At 35.4% G+C, this 22,980-nt stretch overlaps 1 protein-coding gene across 3 annotated transcripts in view; it reads left to right on the forward strand.

Moving 5' to 3' along the window:
* The window catches only part of LOC107758363 (low-density lipoprotein receptor-related protein 8-like), a 203,858-nt gene that overhangs the window by 170,538 nt on the left and 10,340 nt on the right, over positions 1–22,980 (forward strand). For all 3 annotated transcript variants that reach the window (XM_016576080.1, XM_016576078.1, XM_016576079.1), the window contains exons 10-16: positions 6,100–6,271; positions 10,545–10,772; positions 12,259–12,377; positions 13,109–13,248; positions 16,662–16,803; positions 19,428–19,580; positions 19,780–20,163. In XM_016576080.1, coding sequence (XP_016431566.1) covers positions 6,100–6,271; positions 10,545–10,772; positions 12,259–12,377; positions 13,109–13,248; positions 16,662–16,803; positions 19,428–19,580; positions 19,780–20,163 — 1,338 coding nt within the window. The remainder of the gene's footprint in view (positions 1–6,099; positions 6,272–10,544; positions 10,773–12,258; positions 12,378–13,108; positions 13,249–16,661; positions 16,804–19,427; positions 19,581–19,779; positions 20,164–22,980) is intronic.

Genomic DNA, 22,980 nt, shown 5'->3' on the forward strand with positions numbered 1-22,980 from the left:
AAAATGTGTTGTGATTGGTTAGCTGTCCCAGTGCGTTGTGATTGGCGAACAGCTTAGACGGTGTTTCAGTACTGCCACGCCCCTTGCTCCGTCTTTCAACAATAACTTTTGGTGAATCCGACAGGCACTGTCCTCCCTCTGGAGGACGAGAAGCGCAGCGTCGCGTCGCATCGCGCCACATCTTTAAAATTCAAATACTTTATTTTCTATGAGTGTAGGCACACCGGTGGCGCCGTTCGGCGTCTGTCCGCCGCGCCCAGCTGCGTCGTGTTATACTTGTAAGAATTGTTCTAGACATGCCGAAAATTTGGCTACAGCACAGCAGCTCTTCTTCTTCGTTTTCTCTGATGCACTAACTCTGCAGCAGCACTTCTTCTTCGTCGTCTCGTCTGATGCATTCACTCAACCAAGCGTTCTAACCACAACCTGCCCCCCCCCCTTTGGGGCGGGAAATCTTTGTAATGATATTCCAATGAGCCGCTTTGTGATATCACAAAGCCCGGAAAACAAACGCTGTAGTCCAAACGAGCCGTTTGCTGTAGTTCTTGAAAAGGGATTTTTAAAAAACTAAATATCTCCCTTTGGAGGGGACTTTGAGATTTGTAACTTTCTAGATCTTTTTTATGCCCAAACATACACGCTACACACTGACTAAAATTAAAAAAGTGAAAAAGCATAATAGGACCCCTTTTAAGTCTTTTTTTTAATCTTATAATCCTTTTTTTTTTATTACCATCCCAATTTACTAAAAACATGGCAGGAAACTCCTTGCTTAGAACCTCTGCCAGTAGCTACAGAAAAAAGTTTGACCAGTATCATTTTGTATGACTGATGGCAATGCAGATACTGATAACTGATATTAAGAACTATTTTCTTTTTCTGCATTTTGACACAATATTTTTAAAAAAAATTAGATTATTTAATTATTAGCAACAATTAAAAAGCAGTGTGCATTTGAATATTTATTGTTAATAATAATAATAATAAAATAATAATAGTTATTGTTATTAACAACAAAAACAACATGTATAACAAAATATGCATAATGCACACAGTTAATATTGAATAATAATCATTTGTATTATTATTTAGAATAATTAAATAACAGGTACACACAGTATGCATAATGTTAATAGTTATTGTTAATCATATATTAATAATAATAAGAATTTAATAATATTATTAATGTGAAAATATATTATACTTTTGTTAATAATAACAACAAAATTTTTAATTCCTTCACTGTTTGCAACCACCTAATCTCATTTACTTGTTATTTTTGTAGTTTTGTTTGGTACAGCTAGTGGCAGAAAAATCAATAAATTGGGTAAAAATGCTAAATTAAGTAATGTATGGAGTTAGGTCACATGATATACTTTATTCTTGACACAGCATGTTTTAAGGATTAGAATAACAAGTTTTTATAAGTCCTTTGTTATACAGAATCAAGGCAGTTTAAGAGTTCATGGCCTTTAGCTTAAAAAAAGCCCTTTAGTCAGCGCCGTATCACCTTCAGAATGAAGATGCTCAGAGCACATATGGCCATCTGAGAAAGTGCTGATTTATGTGTTTCTCAAAAGTATTTGTCATGACACCAAAGATGATCAGCATGTTACTTTATGTAAATGTAATGCAGCTCAGCTGAAGCAGGAAGTGACATTGCTCTCTCTCGCTCTCACTCTCTGTTTATTTTTCTCTCTTTCTCACCCTCGCTTTCTAAGATTGATAATTCCAGCAGATGGGTAAGAATGATTGAATCCTGACTCTTGTTGAAAATGAAAATATTTGCTGACGATACAGTGGTCCATGAGGACTTTCTGAAGTGCAGCAGGAAATGCTTTTTCTCCAACACAATCTGGACGGGCTTTCCATCCACCTGTCCAACTCACAAGCACTGCTCAGCGCCTCAGCAAAAGCGGTATTTGGCTTAGACCAGATCAAGTATGAAAGAGTGAGAGATGGGTGGTGAGGGAATGAGAGAGGCAGGGAGGAAGAGAATAACAGAGACATGAGATCTCATCCCCATCCCCATCCCCTACATCACTGCCAAACCTGAGTGCTGTTCCTGCACTCTCACAGTGACATCTGACCACACAGCACCTGCTGCTCATTATGATCGCTCACTGTCTCCCTCTCCTTCACCCCCTGCACTATTCCCTCTTTTTGCGCTTTTTGTCTTTTATTTGTTTATAACACTTGGCCATAAGGCATCTGTGTCAAGTCAAGTCACCATTATTTATATAGCGCTTTTAACAATACAGATTGTGTCAAAGCAACTGTACAGCATTAATTAGGAAAATATTGTGTCAATAATGCAAAATGATAATAGTAAACACTCAATTTTCAGTTAAAGGCAGTACATCATTGAATTCAGTGATATCATCATCCAGCTCAGTTCAGTTTAAATAGTATCTTTGCAATAATTTGCAATCAAGTCAACGATATCGCTGGAAATGAAGTGTCCCCAACTAAGCAAGCCAGAGGAACCAAAACTCCATCGGTGACAGAATGGAGAAAAAAAAACAGGAGAAACCAGGCTCAGTCATTTGTGATCGGAGAAACAACAAACAACAAGCCTACTCTACACTGCTCAAAACTCGCGTTTGAATCATCATTGGCAAATTGTTTAAATATAAAAAACGTACTTACAGGCTGTGAGTCAGAAGCGCCAGACTGTCCTTGCAAAGTTGGAACTGCCCAACTTTATAGAAACAGCCTTTGTGCGACAGACGCATTAGGCTACTGGTTCAGGAAACAGTCCTCATCCATATATGATATTCTAGGTATTATCGAGTTTTGAGAACGCAGTGGATGTGGAGGACTATAATGCAATAAGAGCTCGTTCAAATACTGAGGTGCTAAACCATTCAGGGCTTTCTTCTTCTCCTATAGTAGAGAATGAGTGGAATTGTTCCTCAGGGGATCTATTGCACACTATCTGATGCGTTACTGTAGCTGACGGCTGCATGGTTACAATTTTATCTCTAAAAGTATTGATCTTGGAAGTAAAGTAGTACATAAAGTAGGGCTGTGCGATATTGAAAAAAAATGCGATGTGCGATACCTTGTTAAAAAATGCGATATTCGATATGTGATACGATATTGCTTAAAGTGTGAAAAATCTATTTAAATTATATTTTAAAATATTTAAAAATGAAAATTATATAACCAATTTGTTTCACATTCTTTCTTGGACAAGATAGAGTCACTACAAACTTTATCTACAGCCAGCACTAACTCGGATATAAAATCAGCAAATTCTTTAATAAAGTCTGTATGGTGCCCTGTGCATCATACAGTCTTGTCAGGGAAGCTTTTGCTGATAGGACAGTTAAAAAAATTCTCTGTGAATTTGTCCCAAACCTGAAACTCCCCAAAACTCTTCTCAGGTTTTAAATAGAGAGAAAAACATCAAGGTATATGTGAATCTAATGTTTGCGTATCGTCTGAGATGCCTCTGTCTGGTTTGGCGAGTGGTTGAAATCAGTCATTTAGTTAGTGTAATTCTTTACTACTTCAATTACTGTTCAAAAGTTTGAGGTCAGTATTTTTTTTAGGTTAACTCTTTAATTCAGCAAGGACACATTAATTTGATTGAAAGTGACCGTAAAGACATTATATAATGTTACAAAAAAATTATATTTCATATAAATGCTGTTATTTTGACATTTCTGTTTATCAAAGTATCCTGAATATTTTAACATTGATAATAAGAAGAATTTTATCTTGATATTTCAATGTTTTCTAGAGAATCGTGTGACAAGGCTAGTGTAATGGCTGCAGAAAATTCAGCTTTGCCATTAGAGGAATTAATTAAATGTATGTGTATATATATATATATATATATTCAAATAGAAGACAATTATTTTCAATTGTAATAATATTTCACAATAGTACTGTTTTTAATGTATTTTGATCAAATAAATGCACCCCATATATCTCATCTCATATCATATCATATCATACATCATATCATATATCATATCATATCATATCATATATTATACCAAGGTGGGCAAGTTAGTTTTGGAATCCAGAACATGTGTTCCCACCAGCTTAGTCATAATAGTCTACCAGCTCCAACCAAGTTGACCAAGATAGTCTACCAAATCAACCATGACCTCACCAAATTGTAGTCCAGGTAATCAACCATCTAACCACTTATGACATAAATAACCAGATCGGGTCTCTGTGCTGTGTGTAGCTAGTACACATTCCTAATTCCACTCGCTGCACTCCCATTGGTAGTTGCTGCATTATATCAAGGTCATTTGCATAAAGGTGAAGATTTATTGACTTTACTGTTTTATACTGCGTGTTGCATGAATTAATAAAAATTAGCTTTCACTTTTTTTTTATAACTTTAATTGTAAAAAGAAAAAGAGAAAAAAAACTTCTCGTTGCTTTTTGCTTGTAAATCACTGTCACTGTCAACATACCTTAGAGAGTAAAAGGAGCAAAAGAAGTACCCAAATCACATTATATCCTCTACAGTAATACGAATCATGATATATCTGGATGCAGTGAGCTTATTAGAGATGAAAAGCTGAATGAAAGTATAATAGAGGGCACAGGAAGGGTACAATGAGGGTTGGGAGAACAGATTTTTCCTCAGGAACGTAGTTTTTTGATGACGCGAGCAGGTGACAGGATGAAAATGAATTACACCCATTTCAAGTAGGTTTGGGGGGAGGGGGAGCCTCCCTTGCTGCTACATAGAGGATAAACTAACAGGGTCAGTGATATTCTATGTTGGCATGACTGAGCACCAAATCACAGTGACTAAGCTCCCCAACAGCACACACACACACACGCTCATCTGCATACACACCACAGTGCAGGGTAATATCCTGGAAACTCTCAGAACCACTTTGGCCACATGTCAATAACCTGGAAACCTGAATCATGGTCTGCAGGTGCACTGCGGACTCACACAGCATTCATGAGTAAACTAATGCTGCAGTTTACATTTTAGAAACACACACACACACTTGTGTTTACTCTGCAAATGAAATAAGCAATAAAAAATTTCAGTCAGTGATTTTACGCACACAACTGGGTGCACTTGTGCGAGTCATATGGTTATATTTTTGCTTTCCATAAGTGTGCCTTTCTAATTAATAAATAGTATGAGTGCAAATCTGCCACTATGCTTGTTTAAATATAATATGCCCTACCGTGTTTACCAATCTGAGAAGACTGCTGTTTTTTTTTTTACTGCGATACTTGAAGTGCCAGCTCTCATTAGCTTTCTCACAACATTTGCATTCCGGCAAGTGTAATAATTTAAATGATAAAATATTCTTCTCCTCTGGGAGCATTTTAATCATTTGATTTTTAGTGTTTTTACCTTTGCCCTGTAGCACATACAGTATATGCACTGATAACAGTGGAATCCAACACAAGTGCAGTTGTATGTTGGTAGATTTTGGAGTGAAACTATTTTGCTGAGTTCTCAGCACTAATTTATTTAATTCTCAACTTTGTCCCAGAGATTTATTCTAAAAATTCCTTAGGAGAAAAAAAATAGACAAATTAAACAATTGGTAGAATACAGTAAGACTAAAGAGCTATAAAATGAACATGAATGGCATGGTCCAGATAATTTAGTTTTACAATTGTATGAGAAGCATTTGAGTTTTTTAGTTTTTTTTTTATAATTGGAATTATTTTAATTTGCATAATAGCGTAATTGTAATAATTAACATCAATACAGGTCAGAAAGAGCCACTAAAAGTTTATATTTGTCTTTTTTTTATGTCAGGTCTACTTTTTTTGACTTGGCAGAATTTGGTATCTTACATTTATTATAAATGTGATCTTGACATTTTGATCTCTTCTCAAACAAAAGGAGATACATGTGAGAATTCTGGGCTCTTTTTTCTCTAATAGGCAAAAGTCTCAGTTTGTCAAGGTGAATTGAAAATTGAGAAGTTAAAGAAATCTCATTTGGTCTTCTGTGTCCTATTTTCAATGATTTTGCTGATGTTGATTGTCTCAAAATTGCCTAGTATCGATTGGTTTATCAGTTCAGTCATCTGTTAGGAGGATCCCAAGATAACAAGTGAGCTGATGAAACTTTTTCTGTTCCCCTCATAGGTAAGAGCCCATATCTTATGTTTACTAACCGCCATGAAATCCGGCGCATTGACCTGCTGAAGAAGGACTATACGCAGGTAGTGCCAACCCTGAAGAACGCCGTGGCCCTAGATGTGGACGTGACCACCAACAAGATGTACTGGTGTGACCTCTACCATCGCAAGATCTTCAGGTATACACATCATTAGGGCATGTTCCATTTATCTAACTTGACAGCTGTTTAATCTTTAATTAAAATGGGTAATTTGCAATTAGTGTTCAACGCTCCAGTAGGAGGAGAAGGTGCCATGTTGAAACCCTCTTTTGGGAAGCTCTTCCCGCCTCCTCTCAGCAGACATTTAAATGAATGAGAACAGCTGCCATAGACTTACTGGAAATGTTCTCACAGCGACCAGCATCATGGATTGAGAGCTGCGAAGGAAATTACTTCCATGCACATTTCACAGACTTTTTCTTGGGTCTACCAGAGTTGTGTTAGGGGTGATAGACTGACATAAACATCCTCAAAACAAGATAAACTTATTTGAGAAAGAAACATGTTAAAAAAAATTGATAAGACTTCTTTTGAGAGAATATATCTTGAATTAAATTTGGTTTATTTTTTCTATCTCGTTAACTCTTTTGTTTGTTCTTCTTGTATTAAGCATAAACCACACTAAATTGTAGATTTGAAATAAGTAAAAGAAACATTAAAAAAAAAAACTCTTAAAGCACATTTTCAGATTAATTAATTAATTTATTTATTTATTAAATTATTTATTATTTACTTATTTACATATTTTGTTATTATTTAGAATATATAATATTTTTATAACACATAAAGAATGGCAATGTACACTATAACAAAATTGACAGCAGATAATGTTACAGATTATTTCTGTTTCAGATAAATGCTGTTCTTTTTAACTTTCTATTGATCAAAGGATCCTGAAAAAAAATGTTTTCAACATTGACAATAATAAGAAATGTTTCTTGAGTACCAAATCAGCACATTAGAATGATTTCTGAAGGATCGTGTGACACTAAAGACTGAAGTAATTGCTTCTGAAAATTCAGCTTTGACATCATAGAAATAAATTACACTTTAAAATATATTAAAACCTTCATTTTAAAGTGTAATAATATTTCACTCTGTCATTTATTTTGATCAAATAAATGCAAAGAGACTTTTAAATGATTGTGAATATTGTGTCAAATTCTGCTTTTCTGATAATACTATATTGCAGCGTTCCTTTAATTTCCTATCCCTGTCACTCCATGCCTAACAAAACACTTTTCTCAGAAATTTTTGTCCTCATGGAAGGACATTTCAATTCCTTAGGGGGGTCTTGAATAAGCACTACCGACCGTTTAACAAAGTCATCTTATCAGTCAGCCAGTAGCCTGTCACACAGCCTGCCTGTGCTACAACAGCAGCTGGAAAACTTGACCAGGGTTTGTCCTTTACTGTCCCAGTGTGCATGCTGGCCCGTCATGCTCGGGTCTCCACCTCACTTCCTGAATCACTCTGATTCACATCAGCCTCTAGGACCGTCTCTAAATCATTTCAACCGCACCATATGCTTCCCATAATTTACCTCCCACAATAATGCGTCCCATTACTCATCTCCACTCCTCTCAGGAGGGCTTGTGTTAGAACGACGTACGAAAGTTCATTATCACTTTATAAACCCCTCAGAAGAGCACTCAGAAGAATGGAAATACTTCTGCTTGTCGGCAGGGAGTTTAAATTATGTATGTGGTCCCTGACAGAGAGAGTGGCATGAATTGATGGTTACGGTGAAGACGCAACAGTGTAGATGTCAGTTGACAGCTGAAACTTCAAATGAGGCATATCAATTTTAAGGGCCATTGTTGGGGCCATTAACCAATCCTCACTTAGGTTCATTTGGAACCGGCATGTGGTTATTGATCTGACCGGTGCTGTCAGTAAGAAGTTGTTTTGTTTACATAGTGGTTCTCCAGCAGAAGAGAGCTCAAAACCACTCTTTCAGCATAAGGGTTAATAGATTAATGTTGTGTTTATTGCTTTGATTAATTCCAATTAACATCATTTTGGGTTAATGTGATGCAAGGCTTCTGCTGTAATTAAGATGTCAGAGGGAACACAAGCTCTTTCTTGTTGATCAAATACATCATTGTTTGATCCTGGAGTGAACGCAAAACACCCAGCGGTTTTGGCTTTGATAGATGTTTGACTCACTTTAACTTACACTGTGTCGTAAACCAGGCATGATGCAGCAAGTGATAAGCAACAGTTTTGTCAATATTATTATATATTATTATTTTTGTTGCGTTGTTCTGAGTAGCCCTGCCTACAGTGAAATTAAATCAGTGAAATATGTGATTGGCAGTGATTGCGTCACATTGTTCAGCATTTTTACTGAAATATTTGCTAAAATGTTACAGTACTCTTATTAATGTCATGTAGCTGATAAATTTAGTCCATAACTGACTGTAGCGATTTATATATATATATATATATATATATATATATATTGCTAAGCCTTTTGTGTATCATATTTATAAGCCAAATGTATATATTCCATTGTGATGTGGCATTTTATATATATATATATATATATATATCTTGTATTACTATCAGTATAATGAATATATAAACGTCACATTATATTGACCATTGTATCATGTTTAGTCACTATTGTTTAAGTGCAGAGCTCTTTATTTTTTTATTTTTGTTTTGTCTCATTTGCGAATCATCAGTGTTTGAAAGGAGCCAGGAGACCTGTTCCTATTAATAGAGCTCTTAGTCAGAGCACGAGAGAAATGTTCCCTGACTGCTATTGCCTCTGTCCTTGTGATTCACTTAAGATCCACTCTGAAAAGAGTGTCTTAAAGTCCTGCAGTCTTATAAAGGGTGATGGGCCCATTTTGATGGTTGTTGAAGCAGCATCTGTTAAAGGCAGTAGGTGACTGCAAATGGAAAATGATCAGGTTATAACAGAAACCACCTCCTCACTGTCAATGACAGGTGGGTCATTCTATGAAACGTGTGCCTTTTCCCGTTTGAAATCAAAAACAAATATTTAGTAGAATGAAAGTAAATGTTTCAAAATGTTAAAAATGATGTTGGATAAATCTACAAGATTTTAATGCTGGTATTCTGCCAATAACCAGTTTTCAATTTTCTACCGATATGATAAAAGTTGACAGGATTAAAAAAATTATCCCTTACTGATCCCTTACTTAACTCAAAGATAAAATGGCAAACAATAAGCTAACAAAAAATTTTTTCTCATTATTTGGTTAAAAAGTTATTTGAACAGGATTAATGGACAACTGTTTTGTATTAATAAATCTTTAATAATGCATGGTCAGTTAAATAAAAATACACTACTGTTACACAACTGATGTTTTTTTTTTTTAAAGAAGTCTTGGTATGCTCACCACAGCTGCATTTATTTTATCAAAAATACAGTAAACGGTAAAAACAGTAAAATTGTGAAAAATTACTATGTGAAATATTTTATATTTAGATATATTTTTTCTATATTTTCTTTAGCCATTACTCTAGTCTTCAGTGTCACATGATCCTTCAGAAATCATTCTAATTTGTTGATTTGTTATTCAAGAAACATTTCTTATTGTTATCAATGTTGAAAACAGTTGTGCTGCTTAATATTTTTGTAACCGTGATACATTTTTTGTTCATTCTTTGATGAATAGAAAAGAACAGCATTTATTTGAAATAGACATTATAAATGTTTTACAGTCATTTTTAATCAATTTAATGTATCATTTATGAATAAAAGTATTAATATCTTTTTTTGTTTTTTTTTACTGACCCCAAATGGTAGTGTATATACAAAGATCACAGACACAATGTTAACTTTTATTTCCATATTGTGTTTTCATGAAAATATGCTAATTTGTTAGTATTGTTAAGGACAAGTAAGAAACACCTGGGTGGAGAGAAGCCAAAAACACAAAATGTTACTAGATTTTTGTTTGTGTTTGCATTAATGTTTGTGGCAACACTTTTGGCATTAGCTACTCATTAAAGTTATTGTATGCATTGCACATGTATATGGCGTATTCAAACGGAATCCCTTTTGTCGAATAACCAAGGTAACACTAAAGTGATAATGGCACTTTCTCATCAATGCTAGATCATAAGATCAGTCACAGTCATGTCAGATTTCACCATGCTTCAAAGGGCAATCCAACTGGATTCACTGTAAGTCACTGTAACTTTCAGAGACAGGAAAAGTCACAGTCATTTCATCCTACAATTGTTCTTTGAGAAAAATGCAGATCTTGCTTCACTTTGGTGGCAACAGCTGGGAGTGTCAGCTATTTATGTCGTGCTTATTCACCATGAGTCTGGCAGATGCATCTAGTATCTTGTGATTGTTTATGAATATATAAATACATCTGCTTAAATGCTTTGGATGTAGATTAACAGTGTGTTTGTTCCTCTTCAGCGCGTACATCAGCAAAGCCAGCGATGCTTCTCAACAGTTCACGCTCATAGACACTGCGCTACATTCCCCAGAGGGCTTAGCAATGGACTGGGTCCATAAGAACATCTACTGGACCGACTCTGGACACAAAACTATCTCTGTGGCGACTGGCGATGGCAAGAAGAGGAAGGTGTTGATCGACACAGAGCTTGGGGAACCGCGTGCCATCGCCGTTGACCCAAGACAAGGGTAACGATATAATATTTTTAATGTACAAATCAGCTGATTTGAAAATGTGCATGTTCTCAACACCCTAAAGAAAACATTAAGCCTCCTCCCGCCAATTTTTTTCAGCCCATTAAATAGTAATGAATCATGTAAATATGGTGTACGTTGCATGATCTGTGTCAACACACCAAGATTTTTGAAAGCCTTGTCAAAGGTTCCTTCACTTCGTCTGTGTCATTTTCTTTTACTGCCGTTCATCGTAATGAATCTTTCCCCTCAGGGGTCTTTTCACCATATTACAGAAGTAGAAGAGCATGAAAAACATGCAAATGAGTCTCAAGCTGGTTGGAATACCAACTAATTGTTGCCTGTGGGTAAAGTGCCCACTTCACTCTTATAGGGACGGAGTTAGATGACTCTTTTTAATGATCATACTCTCACCTATTCATCTTGAGTTTTGACAGGTGATGAGAGTAAATGTTTCAAGGCCATTGGAGCTCCCTAATTTTCCACTTAACTGCATCTCGTTTATTTGGTAACATGAAGCTTTTGCTGACCCAACAAAGGGAACTCGTCTAAAAGCTCCGCAGATTTTTGCAGAATTGAAATACCGTCATTGACAAAATTTCATATATCGCCTGCCCCTATGTTTAATAGGTATTTTTGAAAAATATTTAAATACTACCAATAAGAATGTTAAACCTCAGTTTTACACATTTTATCAGGTTTAAATCTATTCCGCAGTATTCCATGGAAAAAATGGACTTCCAAGAACCACAAACTTCCAAGGGAGACTTAAGACAATTTAAAATGAATTCAAATTAAGACAAAGCAAGTATTAAAATAATCTAAAAATCCAGATATTTCTTATTTTAATTCCACATTTTTTTTCTCTATAAAAAGTTTCTGGATTTATGAGGTAGCTTAATTTTAGAAGTGTGATTTCTAGACCTGGAAAGGTCATGTAAATTAATGAAATCGTATAACTCCATGGGCATTTTTATGATGAATATAAATTTTTGTGGTTGTTCCAAGAACCACAAACATCCAAGGGAGACTTAAGACAATTTAAAATGAATTCAAATTAAGACAAAGCAAGTATTAAAATAAGCTAAAAATCCAGATATTTCTTATTTTAATTCCACATGTTTTTTCTCTATAAATAACCAGAGTTTCTGGATTTATGAGGTAGCTTAATTTTAGAAGTGTGATTTCTAGACCTGGAAAGGTCATGTAAATTAATGAAATCGTATAACTCCATGGGCATTTTTATGATGAATATACATTTTTGTGGTTGTGCCTTGCTTGGAAATATTTTATTGGGTTGAAATTGTGTAAAAAAAAATATTTTAAATCCCTTATTCTTAATCCTTATCCAGTAAATAACAATCTGGAAAAATCATGGTGCCCTCAAATATTGACAGTGGAGTCAAAAAGGTTGAGAACCACTGGTCTGATCTCTCCATGATTCTGATCATGAACATTTTGTTTGTTTTGACCCCCTCAGGTTCATGTACTGGTCAGATTGGGGAACGCAGGCGAAGATTGAGAAAGCCGGAATGAACGGGGTAGATCGGCAGGTTCTGGTTTCAGAGAGGATTGAGTGGCCCAATGGGATTGCACTCGGTAAAACACCATTTGAAAGTTTTGCAATTCAGTTTTTTTCCATTCAAATCAAGCGTATTCACATCTTCAAATATAGTCAAAATAGAGAAACACACACTGGAGAATAGCAGAAAAGACAACAAAAGATAAAAGAGAAACAGCAGAGAGCAAAACAAAGCATATCATACCAAAAAGCAAGACACGAGAGAGCTGCGTTTGCCATCATTGCAAGAGACAAAGACATCAACCCAAATGCTAGAGGAGAAAGAAGAAAAACATTAGGATTGAGAAAGACCAAACAAACCCAGTAAGAGTGAGGCAGAAGGAGAAGAAAGAGTGTTAATAATGAAGAGCAGCCTCCTGTGGCCAACAGGGCTTTGAATCATTCACCTTCATTGTTTCTCATCAATCACCTGTCAGTTTGGGAAAAACTAAATGGAATTGCTCAAGCAACGCTGTCAATATCGCCATCATTTCTCTGGCTCTCTTAACATGAAAGCCATTTGAAAAAGCATTTATGGTAGATGGATAGAAAAAAAAGATATTGACAAAAAAAGGTGGAATTGAGAATTTAGAAACAAAAAAACTTTTATAATGAAAAATCATCGAATATTAACTGAAATATGAATTATGCCTTCAGGTACTACCCACTATTCTACGTTTCCTTTGACCACTCATGTTAAATTAAAAGCATTTGTTGTATTATTGACATGCTACTTATATGTTCCATTAAATGTTCTTTCCTCTTCCAGACCTGTCTAGTAGACGACTCTACTGGGTGGATTCCAAGCTCCATCTCATCTCCAGTGTGGACCTGAATGGAGACAACCGTAGAGTTTTGCTGTCCTCCATGGATCATCTCGGACATCCCTTTGCCCTGACTCTTTTTGAGGTAAACAAATTGATCAAATAATTTACTGAGGTACTCATTCATGCAGGCACAGATGGAGCTCCATTGGCAAAAACAGGCCTTAAGATGCTTCTACGCTCAGTTTGGCTTCAAAATGCACACATAAACATGTTTCTGCTCACAGGGTGTAGTTGGAGAACAGGGGTCTCACTGTGAGACAGTGACGCTTGCCAAGAGATGTATGGCTTTGTGTGGCTGGCACCAGCCAAAGACACAGACCAAATTAAAAAGCCTTTTTTACTTTGGCAGCTTCTACAGCGCCTGAAGGCAGGACCCAGCCCAAACAATAGATCACCTAATGCCCTTCATCAGGCCAGTTGATGAGCCAGCTCAGTAAGAGGGCACCCCGGGGCCAAACCCTAGAGAAAAGGAAACAGTGTGTTTTCTTCATTCTTTTACTTTTGTCGAGGGCACTTGTGAAATGAACCGCTACTTTGCTGCAGTATCCTTGAGGCTGGTCCTAAAGTATTCCTAAAGTTCTCCACTTGGCTGTTGAAGTTACAGTAAGAGACAACTGTAGCCAAAAACTGCCCTCTAACTTTTGGGGTGTTTTGTAGATGTGCTTACAGGAGCATACAAATCTTTCTGTATGAAACATTTGTGCAGTCTTTGGTGCCAGAGTCAATTCCAGTAAGCTCATTATTTTGGTTCATTATTTTTAATTGCATAATTTCTCATTCCTCCCAACTAAAATTTTAAAAAATTTCTTCAAGTACACATTTCCTTTTGACAGTTGACAGCTTAAAATTAAACAAAAAAGCATTAAGTTATGAAAATTGAAGTTACTAAATGCCTATTTCACTTTTTTCTAGTCCCCCCCCCAACCAATCATTTATTCACCTTTATGTCATTACAAACCCATATGGCATTCATTATTTTTCTGTGAAACACCATGCAAGTCGTCAGTACAACTTGTGCCCCATATTCCACGTCTTCAGGGGACATACAGTAGCTTTATGTGAAGAACCGAAAGTTAATGAGATAATAATATTAATATAATAATTTCATTGAATAGTATTATTTATTATTTAGGATCAGTAAGATTTTTTAATAGTTAATAGAAATTATTAATTTTATTCAGCAAGGACAACAACAACAACAACATTTATTTATAAAGCACATTTAAACACAATGTAAATTGATCCAAAGTGCTGTACGATGATCAAACATTCACAAAATATTAAGCAGCACAACTGTTTTCAAAATTTCTAATAATACGAAATGTTTATTAAGCATTAAATCTGCATATTAGAATGATTTCTGAAGGATCATGTGACACTGAAGACTGGAGTAATGGATGCTGAAAATTCAGCTTTGCCATCACAAGAATAAATTAAATTTTAAAGTATATTAAAATATAAAACAGTTATTTTGAATTGTAATGATATTTCACAACATTACAGTTTTTACTGTAAATAAATGTGCTATGGCAGAGGGCTTTAGTGAACTAAGGGAATTATTTTAGTGTCTTAAAGAAGACCACATACTGGCTTCCAACACAGCAGACCTCAAATTACATATTAGAAATTTACTCCATTTTCCTGTCACCTTTTCAGACGCTGTGTGACCTTTACATTGCCCTGTCTCATAACAGACCAATATCTCCACATCAGCTTTCACATTATTTTATTGGTTAGTGGGAAGCATTGAAAATGTCAAGACCAATTCAGTTCCACTGGGATAGTTGCTCCTTTCCAAATGAAGCGAAGACTTTGATGAAAGGTTTTAATAAAGACGCTCCCCTCGCTCAAGGAGTACAAATTTCAGACCTGGATGTTAGAAGCCAGCCTTTTGTGTCATAGATTAAAGCAGTTATCTATATCAGATATGGTGCCTTCGTGGCCCGTGCGTTAGATGAGAGCTGCAATGCGGCAGAATTTGAATGCTGTCTAGTGCAGGTTAAGGAGTCCTACTGATCAGCCGCCACCAGCAGGAGCACCACTGGGATACAGCAGCCTGACCTTTCCAAAAAAGCACGGCTCTGTAAACATCCTCTAAAACTCGAAGCCAGCCGCCCACTTGGGCATGCTTGGTGCTTTGATCTTTTTTTTTGGCCCTCCCCCTTGTAATTTTCTTTTGTTACCCCAAAAACATCCCCTCCCGAACTTCCTCATCCATTTCCGTATCCGTTTGAAAAGAAGATGAATCCTAGGTTGTCATAGTAACAGACCATCTCACCATGCACATTTGCAATATTTCTGTAGCGGCTGATAAGGACTGATCAGAGGAGGGAGGCAGACGGAGAAGCGAGGAGAATGTTGAAAGTGGTATTGTCAGACAGTGAAGCGTGTGCTTTCAGGCTCATCTAGGTGTAAGATACAAAGGAGAGATAGAGCTGCAAGCTTTAATTAGTCTGATGAAAAACCTTTGTGGTCCAAAAGACACAGAAGCCTGTATCTTCATTGTCATTTTCCTCTCTTTTCTTTCCTTTTTTGGTGTCTTGCATCATACATAGAAAAAAAAAAAAAACATGCCCTACCGAATAATACCTGGTTGGTTTGCTTTTTTTTCTATCCAAGTATCTTTTGTGTCATGTGTATTGGTATCCTGATTTACAATAAAATACCCATGAACAATGTGAATAGTAGTCACTTGATGCCTTAGGTAAGAAAAGATGTGACTAAATTATAAAAATATATATAAAGATGTATTTAACTTCTTATTCATTCTTTATACTACCGTTTGGGGTCAGTAAGATTTTTTGCTAAAGAAGTAATATATCCCTTATTCAGCAAGGTTGCATTAAATTGATCAAAACTGGCAGTAAATACTTTTACATTGTTACAAAAAAAATTCTATTTCAAATAAATGCTGTTCTTTTCAGCTTTCTATTGTCAAAATTCCTATAAATTGTATCAGTTTCCACAGTAACTGTTTCCAACATTGACAATAATAAGAAATGTTACTTGAGCACCAAATCAGAATGATTTCTGTAGAATTTCTGTAGAATCTGAAGACTGCAGTAATAATGGCTGCTGAAACTTTAGCTGTCACAAGAATAAATTACATTTGAAAATATATTAAAATTGTTTTAAAAAATTCATTTAAATTATAACTGTATCGCACAGTATTACTGTTTACTGTGTTTTTGATCAAATAAATGCAGTCTTGGTGAGCATTAGAGACTACTTTCAAAAACATTATTGTTAATGTTACGGACCCCAAACTTATGCACAGTATAGTGTAAACTGGGCATAAAACTAACTTCACTTGTTACAGTTTGCATTTATTCTTGTTTCCACTCTTTTATACAAAGCAACTTCTATTCCAGATATACATATACATATTATCAGTTCATGTATTAGTTCACTGCTAGTGCTATGTTGTAATTGTTGAACCACAGGAATGCGTTAGCTCCTGCTTGTGCAGAATTCACATTCTGTATGTTTCTACAGGACCGGGTTTACTGGACAGACTTGGAGGCTGAGGCCATCTACAGTGTAAACCGGCTGACAGGGCATGATGTGGCGATGCTGGCTCAACATCTCAACAACCCTCTGGATGTGGTGGTGTTCCACGAGCTCCGGCAGCCTCAAGGTGACAAATAAGTGAAATACACTTTACATCACTTTAGATGTGTCTGACTAATCTGGCCATTGTCAGACAGTAACTAGTTAAATGTAGTTGTTTACTTAACTACATTTTCATTAGTGTGAATTTAAAATTAGGGTAGTTTTTCCAATAAAGAGGATTTTCTTTTCTGTTTTTTTTTCTCCTACAGCAACATTCAAAAGTCTTATGCTCACCATAGCTGCATTTATTTAATCAAAACAAAAATACAGGAAAGACTGAAATTATAATGAAATATTATTGCAATTTAAAATAACTACTATTTTAATATATTTATACATTTATATACTATTTTAATGCGTTTATACATTTATTCCAGTGATGGCAAAGCTGTATTTGTTGAAAAATATTTTTCAACAAATATTTATTTTAAAAAAAAATTCTTAACATTTTTGTGGAAACCATAATACGAGTTCAAAAGAACAATATTTGAAATAGAAATCTTGTGTAACAATGTAGTGTAATTACGGTGCCTTTTGATCAATTTAATGTGTCCTTGCTGAATAAAAGAATTCATTTCTTAAAAATGTTACTGACCTCAAACTTTTTGAAAAGTAATGTGTCTTTCAGTCTGTTTTATCTATTGAGCTCAACAGCCAGTGATAGATGTTATAATGCATTAGAGGACTCATATCATGAGGAATCAAATTGTTCCTGATCTTTTGAGATAAAAGACTTTGATTTGCTGTAAAAACACTGAGAACTCAACTTCCTCCCCAAACCAAAAAGACCATTTAGTGAAACTAAAAAAAACAACAACTTTGTTGTTCATTTCGCATGTGAAGCATACATTTCTTAAAGGTACAGCAGCAAAGAAAAAAATGCCTGTTTAATAGTTCTGCCTTTCAGGAGCTAATAGAAACTATGCTTGAACAGTATTATTTTCACAGTGTCACCTCTTCAGCATTGTTATAATAATGAGAGGAAAATCTTTGCTGACTCTCAGTTTTTTCCCCAGTAATAGCGGTCCTGTTATTGAATAGCATATTTATGGTGAATTGTTATTCTGGAGACAGGCAGAGAAAATGAAAGAAGCAGTGTGCGTGCATGTGTGCAGATTTTGATTCTTTGTTTTCATCCTTTTATCACAAATAGACCACGTGCAGCATGCCAGCAGAAGAACCAATTTACAGCCTCCTCACATTAATAAATGAGAAGTGCTATTTAAATCTAAATCAAAGAATTAAACATGTTGCTTTGAAAATGCAAACGAAAGCAGGAAAACACTTATGCTGAACGAGAAATGATGAGAATGAAATCCAACCGCTTTTTGTATCTCAAGTGCCCCTGAGTGAAATATTAATCAGTTATGCATCCCTGCAAAACATGATTTTATGAGAATGTGCAAAAAAGAGCTACACATAAAATATTATTCAGTAAAAAAAAACTTTCTGAGTAGTGTTTGTAGAGCTAAACAAACTTTCATACAGATTTCAATTGCTGTACGTTGCTGTATTGTTCAACTGATAATAACATCAAAAGAATGATTCTAGTTTCTGGTCATAACACATATGTATTAAATCTATTATGTTTAAGTACAAATATAACAATTCCTCAAGCCAAATAAAGAATTTTTTCTGATGCATTTTTGCATATACTGTAAGATGCTATACACATCACAGTAGACAAGCATGATTACTGACCGTTGTTAATCTTGTCTTAATTTGCAGTTTTTGAAAAAAGTATCTAATGCTCACCAAGACTGCAATTGTTTAAAAAAAAAATACAGTAAAAACAGTAATATTGTGAAATATTATTACAACTTAAAATACCTGTTTTCTATTTTAATATATTTTATAATGTTAGTCATTCATGTGATGGTAAAGCTGAATTTTCAGAAGCCATTACTCCAGTCTTCAGTGTCACATGATCCTTCAGAACTCATTCTAATATGCTGATTTGCTGCTCAAGTAACATTTCTTATTATTTTAAATGTTAAAAATTTATGCATTTTTTTTTCAGAAAGTAAAAAATTAAAAGCTTTTATATGAAATAGACATTTTTTGAGACATTATAAATGTATTTTCGGTCACTTTTGATCAATTTAATGTATCCTTGCTGAATAAAAGTAATCAAAAAATCTAATTGACACCAAACTTTTAAACGCGTATATTTAAATGTATATAATTTGTCATACTCAAACTACATAAATTAAATTGACACCAAACTTTTAAACGGTAGCGTATATTTAAATGTATATAATTTGTCATACTCAAACTACATAAATTAAAGTGATGAATGATTGTTGGGATATTTATTATAAAAATTAATTTGTTTCAGTTAATTTATATGAAAGTGTCTTCTTGACTAGTTAATATATCTTATGCACTTTATACCCATGGACAACTGCATAGAAACCAATTTTGAGGTGAATTAGGCTGAATAAAAATGCTGGACCTTTTATTTCCAAACCTCATGTGGTACAGCTTTAATTAAAAATGAATGACCTCCAGTGTTAGGTCTCTGTCAATGTGAATGCATCTTAATAGTTCAGCTGCTGTGTTCAAATTTTAATGTATGATCTCATATATACTACTATGCAACGAACCAGAGGCTAACTCATCTGAATTAAAATGTGTTTTTCCCTATAGCTCCAGATACATGCAACATGGGGAGTTTGCCCAATGGAGGCTGTGAGTACCTGTGCCTCAGAGCTCCTCAGATCACAGACCACTCGCCCAAGTACACGTGTGCCTGTCCTGACAGCATGGAACTGGGCCCAGACATGCGCCGCTGTGTGACAGGTAACAAAATACAGAGCCCTAGATCAAGCTTACTCATACTACACACTTTAAAGAAACAAATGTCACCTGATTCATGTTTGGGAGTTAAATGTTGTCTTTTAGGCAAACTGAAGAGATTACAGGAAGTTTCAACTTCAATCATAGTTCTGGGAAGCACATGTCTCCATATATCTCCATATATCTGTTTTGTTTGTTGTAGTCAAACCCAAAACGACAACTTCTGCAAGTACAACCACTATTACGACACCAGAACCTTCTACTACTGTGACTCCTACAACCACCACTCCAGCTACAAACACCGATACAGCTACAACAACCAGTACAATCTCCACAACTACACCTATAGCTACAGTATCAAGTACAACCACCATCAGCCCCACCACAACCACTCATTCCAGCTCACGTCATTCCACCATCACACACACCTCAGCCACTTCAACCCTAGTGACCACTCAGTCTAGCACTACATCACCATGGAAACAGTCAACCTCCACCCAGACGACAGCAGATCACAGACAGACATCTACAACCATCACCCACGGCAACAGCATACAAGGTGCCAATGGCAATCTCTCTCACCGCGGTGAGTTTCCGTTTCTGTTTTTGTGTTATGCATCAGTGACATCATGATCTTTTTTGTCTGCTTCTATTTTATTCAAAATTATATTACAATTAATGCTGTCAATTAATTTAAAAAAATGTACTAATTAATCGCTCATTTTTTCTGAAATTAATTGTGATTAATCCCACCTAGCATTAAATTAAATATACTTTTATAATTCAATAATTTCACACGCAATCTTCAAATTAATGTAAAAAGAACATAAAGACATTTAATATTTGTTTAGTGGCATCTTTTTTTATGACTGAAGGCCAGTATCACTGATACCAATACTACTACTGATGTCTCTATGAAATATTTTTCCCCCTAATATTTAACCATTGACTATAGCCATTCACATAAACCCATTAAAACCATTAAGCCATAAAGTTATCAAACACTAAATTCTAAATTAAACATAGATGAATCATTTTCTTTTGTTCTTTGATTAATAGACATAACAGGTTATTAGGTTATTTTGACTGCTATTACATTATAAGAGCTGCCGCTGCTGAACATGATGCGGATCTGACACGCATCGTATTTTCTCACAACTCTTTACCTTTTCTGACCCACTTCAGGTCTTAAAGTCTCTACTAATGGGCTGACGAGTTGAAACGGGGGTGTTACAGTAGATGAGGGAGACAGTGCTGGGCTCCAGGACAGTTTTGAAAACCACTGCATTTCAGAGACATGTTCTTAAATGTGACTCATATATAACAAATACTTACATGCATGCACAGTTTTAAGGCAGCTTTAATCATCTTTTTTGGTAATTTCATGACTTAGCTGACGAATGATATTCAATGCGCTGGCACATTTGTGCGTACAATTGAAGAGCACGTGCTATGATCACAGTATAATGGCTGTCAGGACAGGACAATTAATTTTTACTGACATATGGCCTGACAACATCTCATCTGACTGCATTCTACTGAAGCTCCCTCGTCACCTGTACCTTTTTTTCACGCTGCGTCTAAATAAACGCAATTCTTGTCTAGAAAAAAAAAGAGACAGAAGCAAGTGAGTGGGGTGGCCAACCCTAGCTCCGCCCTTGTGTTAATTGCATTAAATATTTTTAACACTGTTAAACTGAAAGCATTAATCGCATGCGTTAACGCGCTAATTTTGACAGCACTGATTACAATGTAAATCATATGCAATAACTTGAGTACACCTTTTCTATGATGAGCATGCTTTTAAAAATTGCTCTTTAAAAATAAATATTTTTACGAGTTGTTAAATGTCATGTGATTCAGCTCCCCAAAAATGTAATGACATTTTTAATTAATAATTATTTGTATTTGTAAAAAAAATACTAAACTTTTTTGAAAATAATGGTTAAGAAGGTGTATTCAAGGTGTTAGGAAAACGTACTTTTACTTGATGGACCAACATGAATGCAAAGAATGGGGTTTTCTTTGTCATGGGCATTTAAAAGTTGACAGTGACAACAAAGCCGTTTAAAATTCTATTTCAAATGAATTAATCACAAAATCTTAATAAAAAAAAGATCACAGTTTCCACAAAAAAATTAAGCAGAACTGTTTTCAACATTGATAATAATAAGAAATGTTTCTTGAGCACCAAATCAGCTTATTGGAATGATTAATGATGACTCTAATGACTGAAGAAATGGCAGCTGAAAATTCTGCTTTGCCATCACAAAAATAAATTACATTTTAAAATATATTAAAATAGAAAACACTTATTTGATATTGTAACAATATTACTTTTTTTACTGTATTTTTGATCAAATAAATGCAGCCTTGGTGAGCATAGAAGACTTCTTTCAAAAAATTGTAAGAATCTTACCAACCACAAACTTTTGAAGAGTATTTGATGTCGTTGACCTTTATGTAAATATTCATAGGACTATTGTATAAGAGCAATATCATGTGATATTGTGTTGTTTTACTTGTGTTGAACTTGTTTTCCATCACCGCTAATACTCAGCTGAAGGCATGAAGCTTATATAAATGCTCTCATACAGAACTCGTACAGTAGTCCTCGGAGTCTGAAAAAGTTAATGTGGTGGAATTTGCTTGCTGAGCATCGCTGGGCCACTTGAGAGTGATAGATGAGGCAGCTGTGGTGGCCCAGGGTCCCAATGTGTGTCTGTGCTGAATTAGAGCAGCCAGTGAAGAGAGCGGAGCAGCCAGCCCTGACTGATGAACATTGCCCTCAGCCTTGTTCCTCTCCACAGTCAGTGTTTCACTCTCACCCCCCACAGCCTCTGGGCTTTGTGTGGGGATGCTCAGGTACACGGCCACCTGGACACAGCAGGGAAAAAGGCAATAGTGACTTCAGTAATAGGGTCTACATCCATGATAGCCCTCTGAAAGTCTTTGAAAGTTGTCTGTCGAGACTAGAAATATGGGAACACAACTAACATTTTAGTAGCCTTGTCACCTCTCAGTCCATAATTAAAGCGCAGAAGTGCTCATTCTTGATGCTAACCATAAATTTGGGCTCTTGAATATTTTATGACTACCAGCATATTACACGGTAGACATGTGAAACTCTCCATTAGATAAAACCTGTAAATTGCTGCACTAAGGATAGTGATGAATTACGCTAGAAGCCTTTCTGCCTTTTATGGCTGCTTGCTAATGAAGACAAAGACTTGCCTATAGATTTTGAGAGAATTCTACAAATATGACTCAATTTTTTATACACTGCTGTTCAGAGGTTTTGGGACAGTAAGATTGTTTTATATATATATATATACAGTGGGTACGGAAAGTATTCAGACCCCCTTAAATTTTTCACTCTTTGTTATATTGCAGCCATTTGCTA

This window comes from Sinocyclocheilus rhinocerous, unplaced genomic scaffold (genome assembly GCF_001515625.1).
Source record: "Sinocyclocheilus rhinocerous isolate Xijiao unplaced genomic scaffold, SAMN03320098_v1.1 scaffold2790, whole genome shotgun sequence".
NCBI lineage: Eukaryota > Metazoa > Chordata > Actinopteri > Cypriniformes > Cyprinidae > Sinocyclocheilus > Sinocyclocheilus rhinocerous.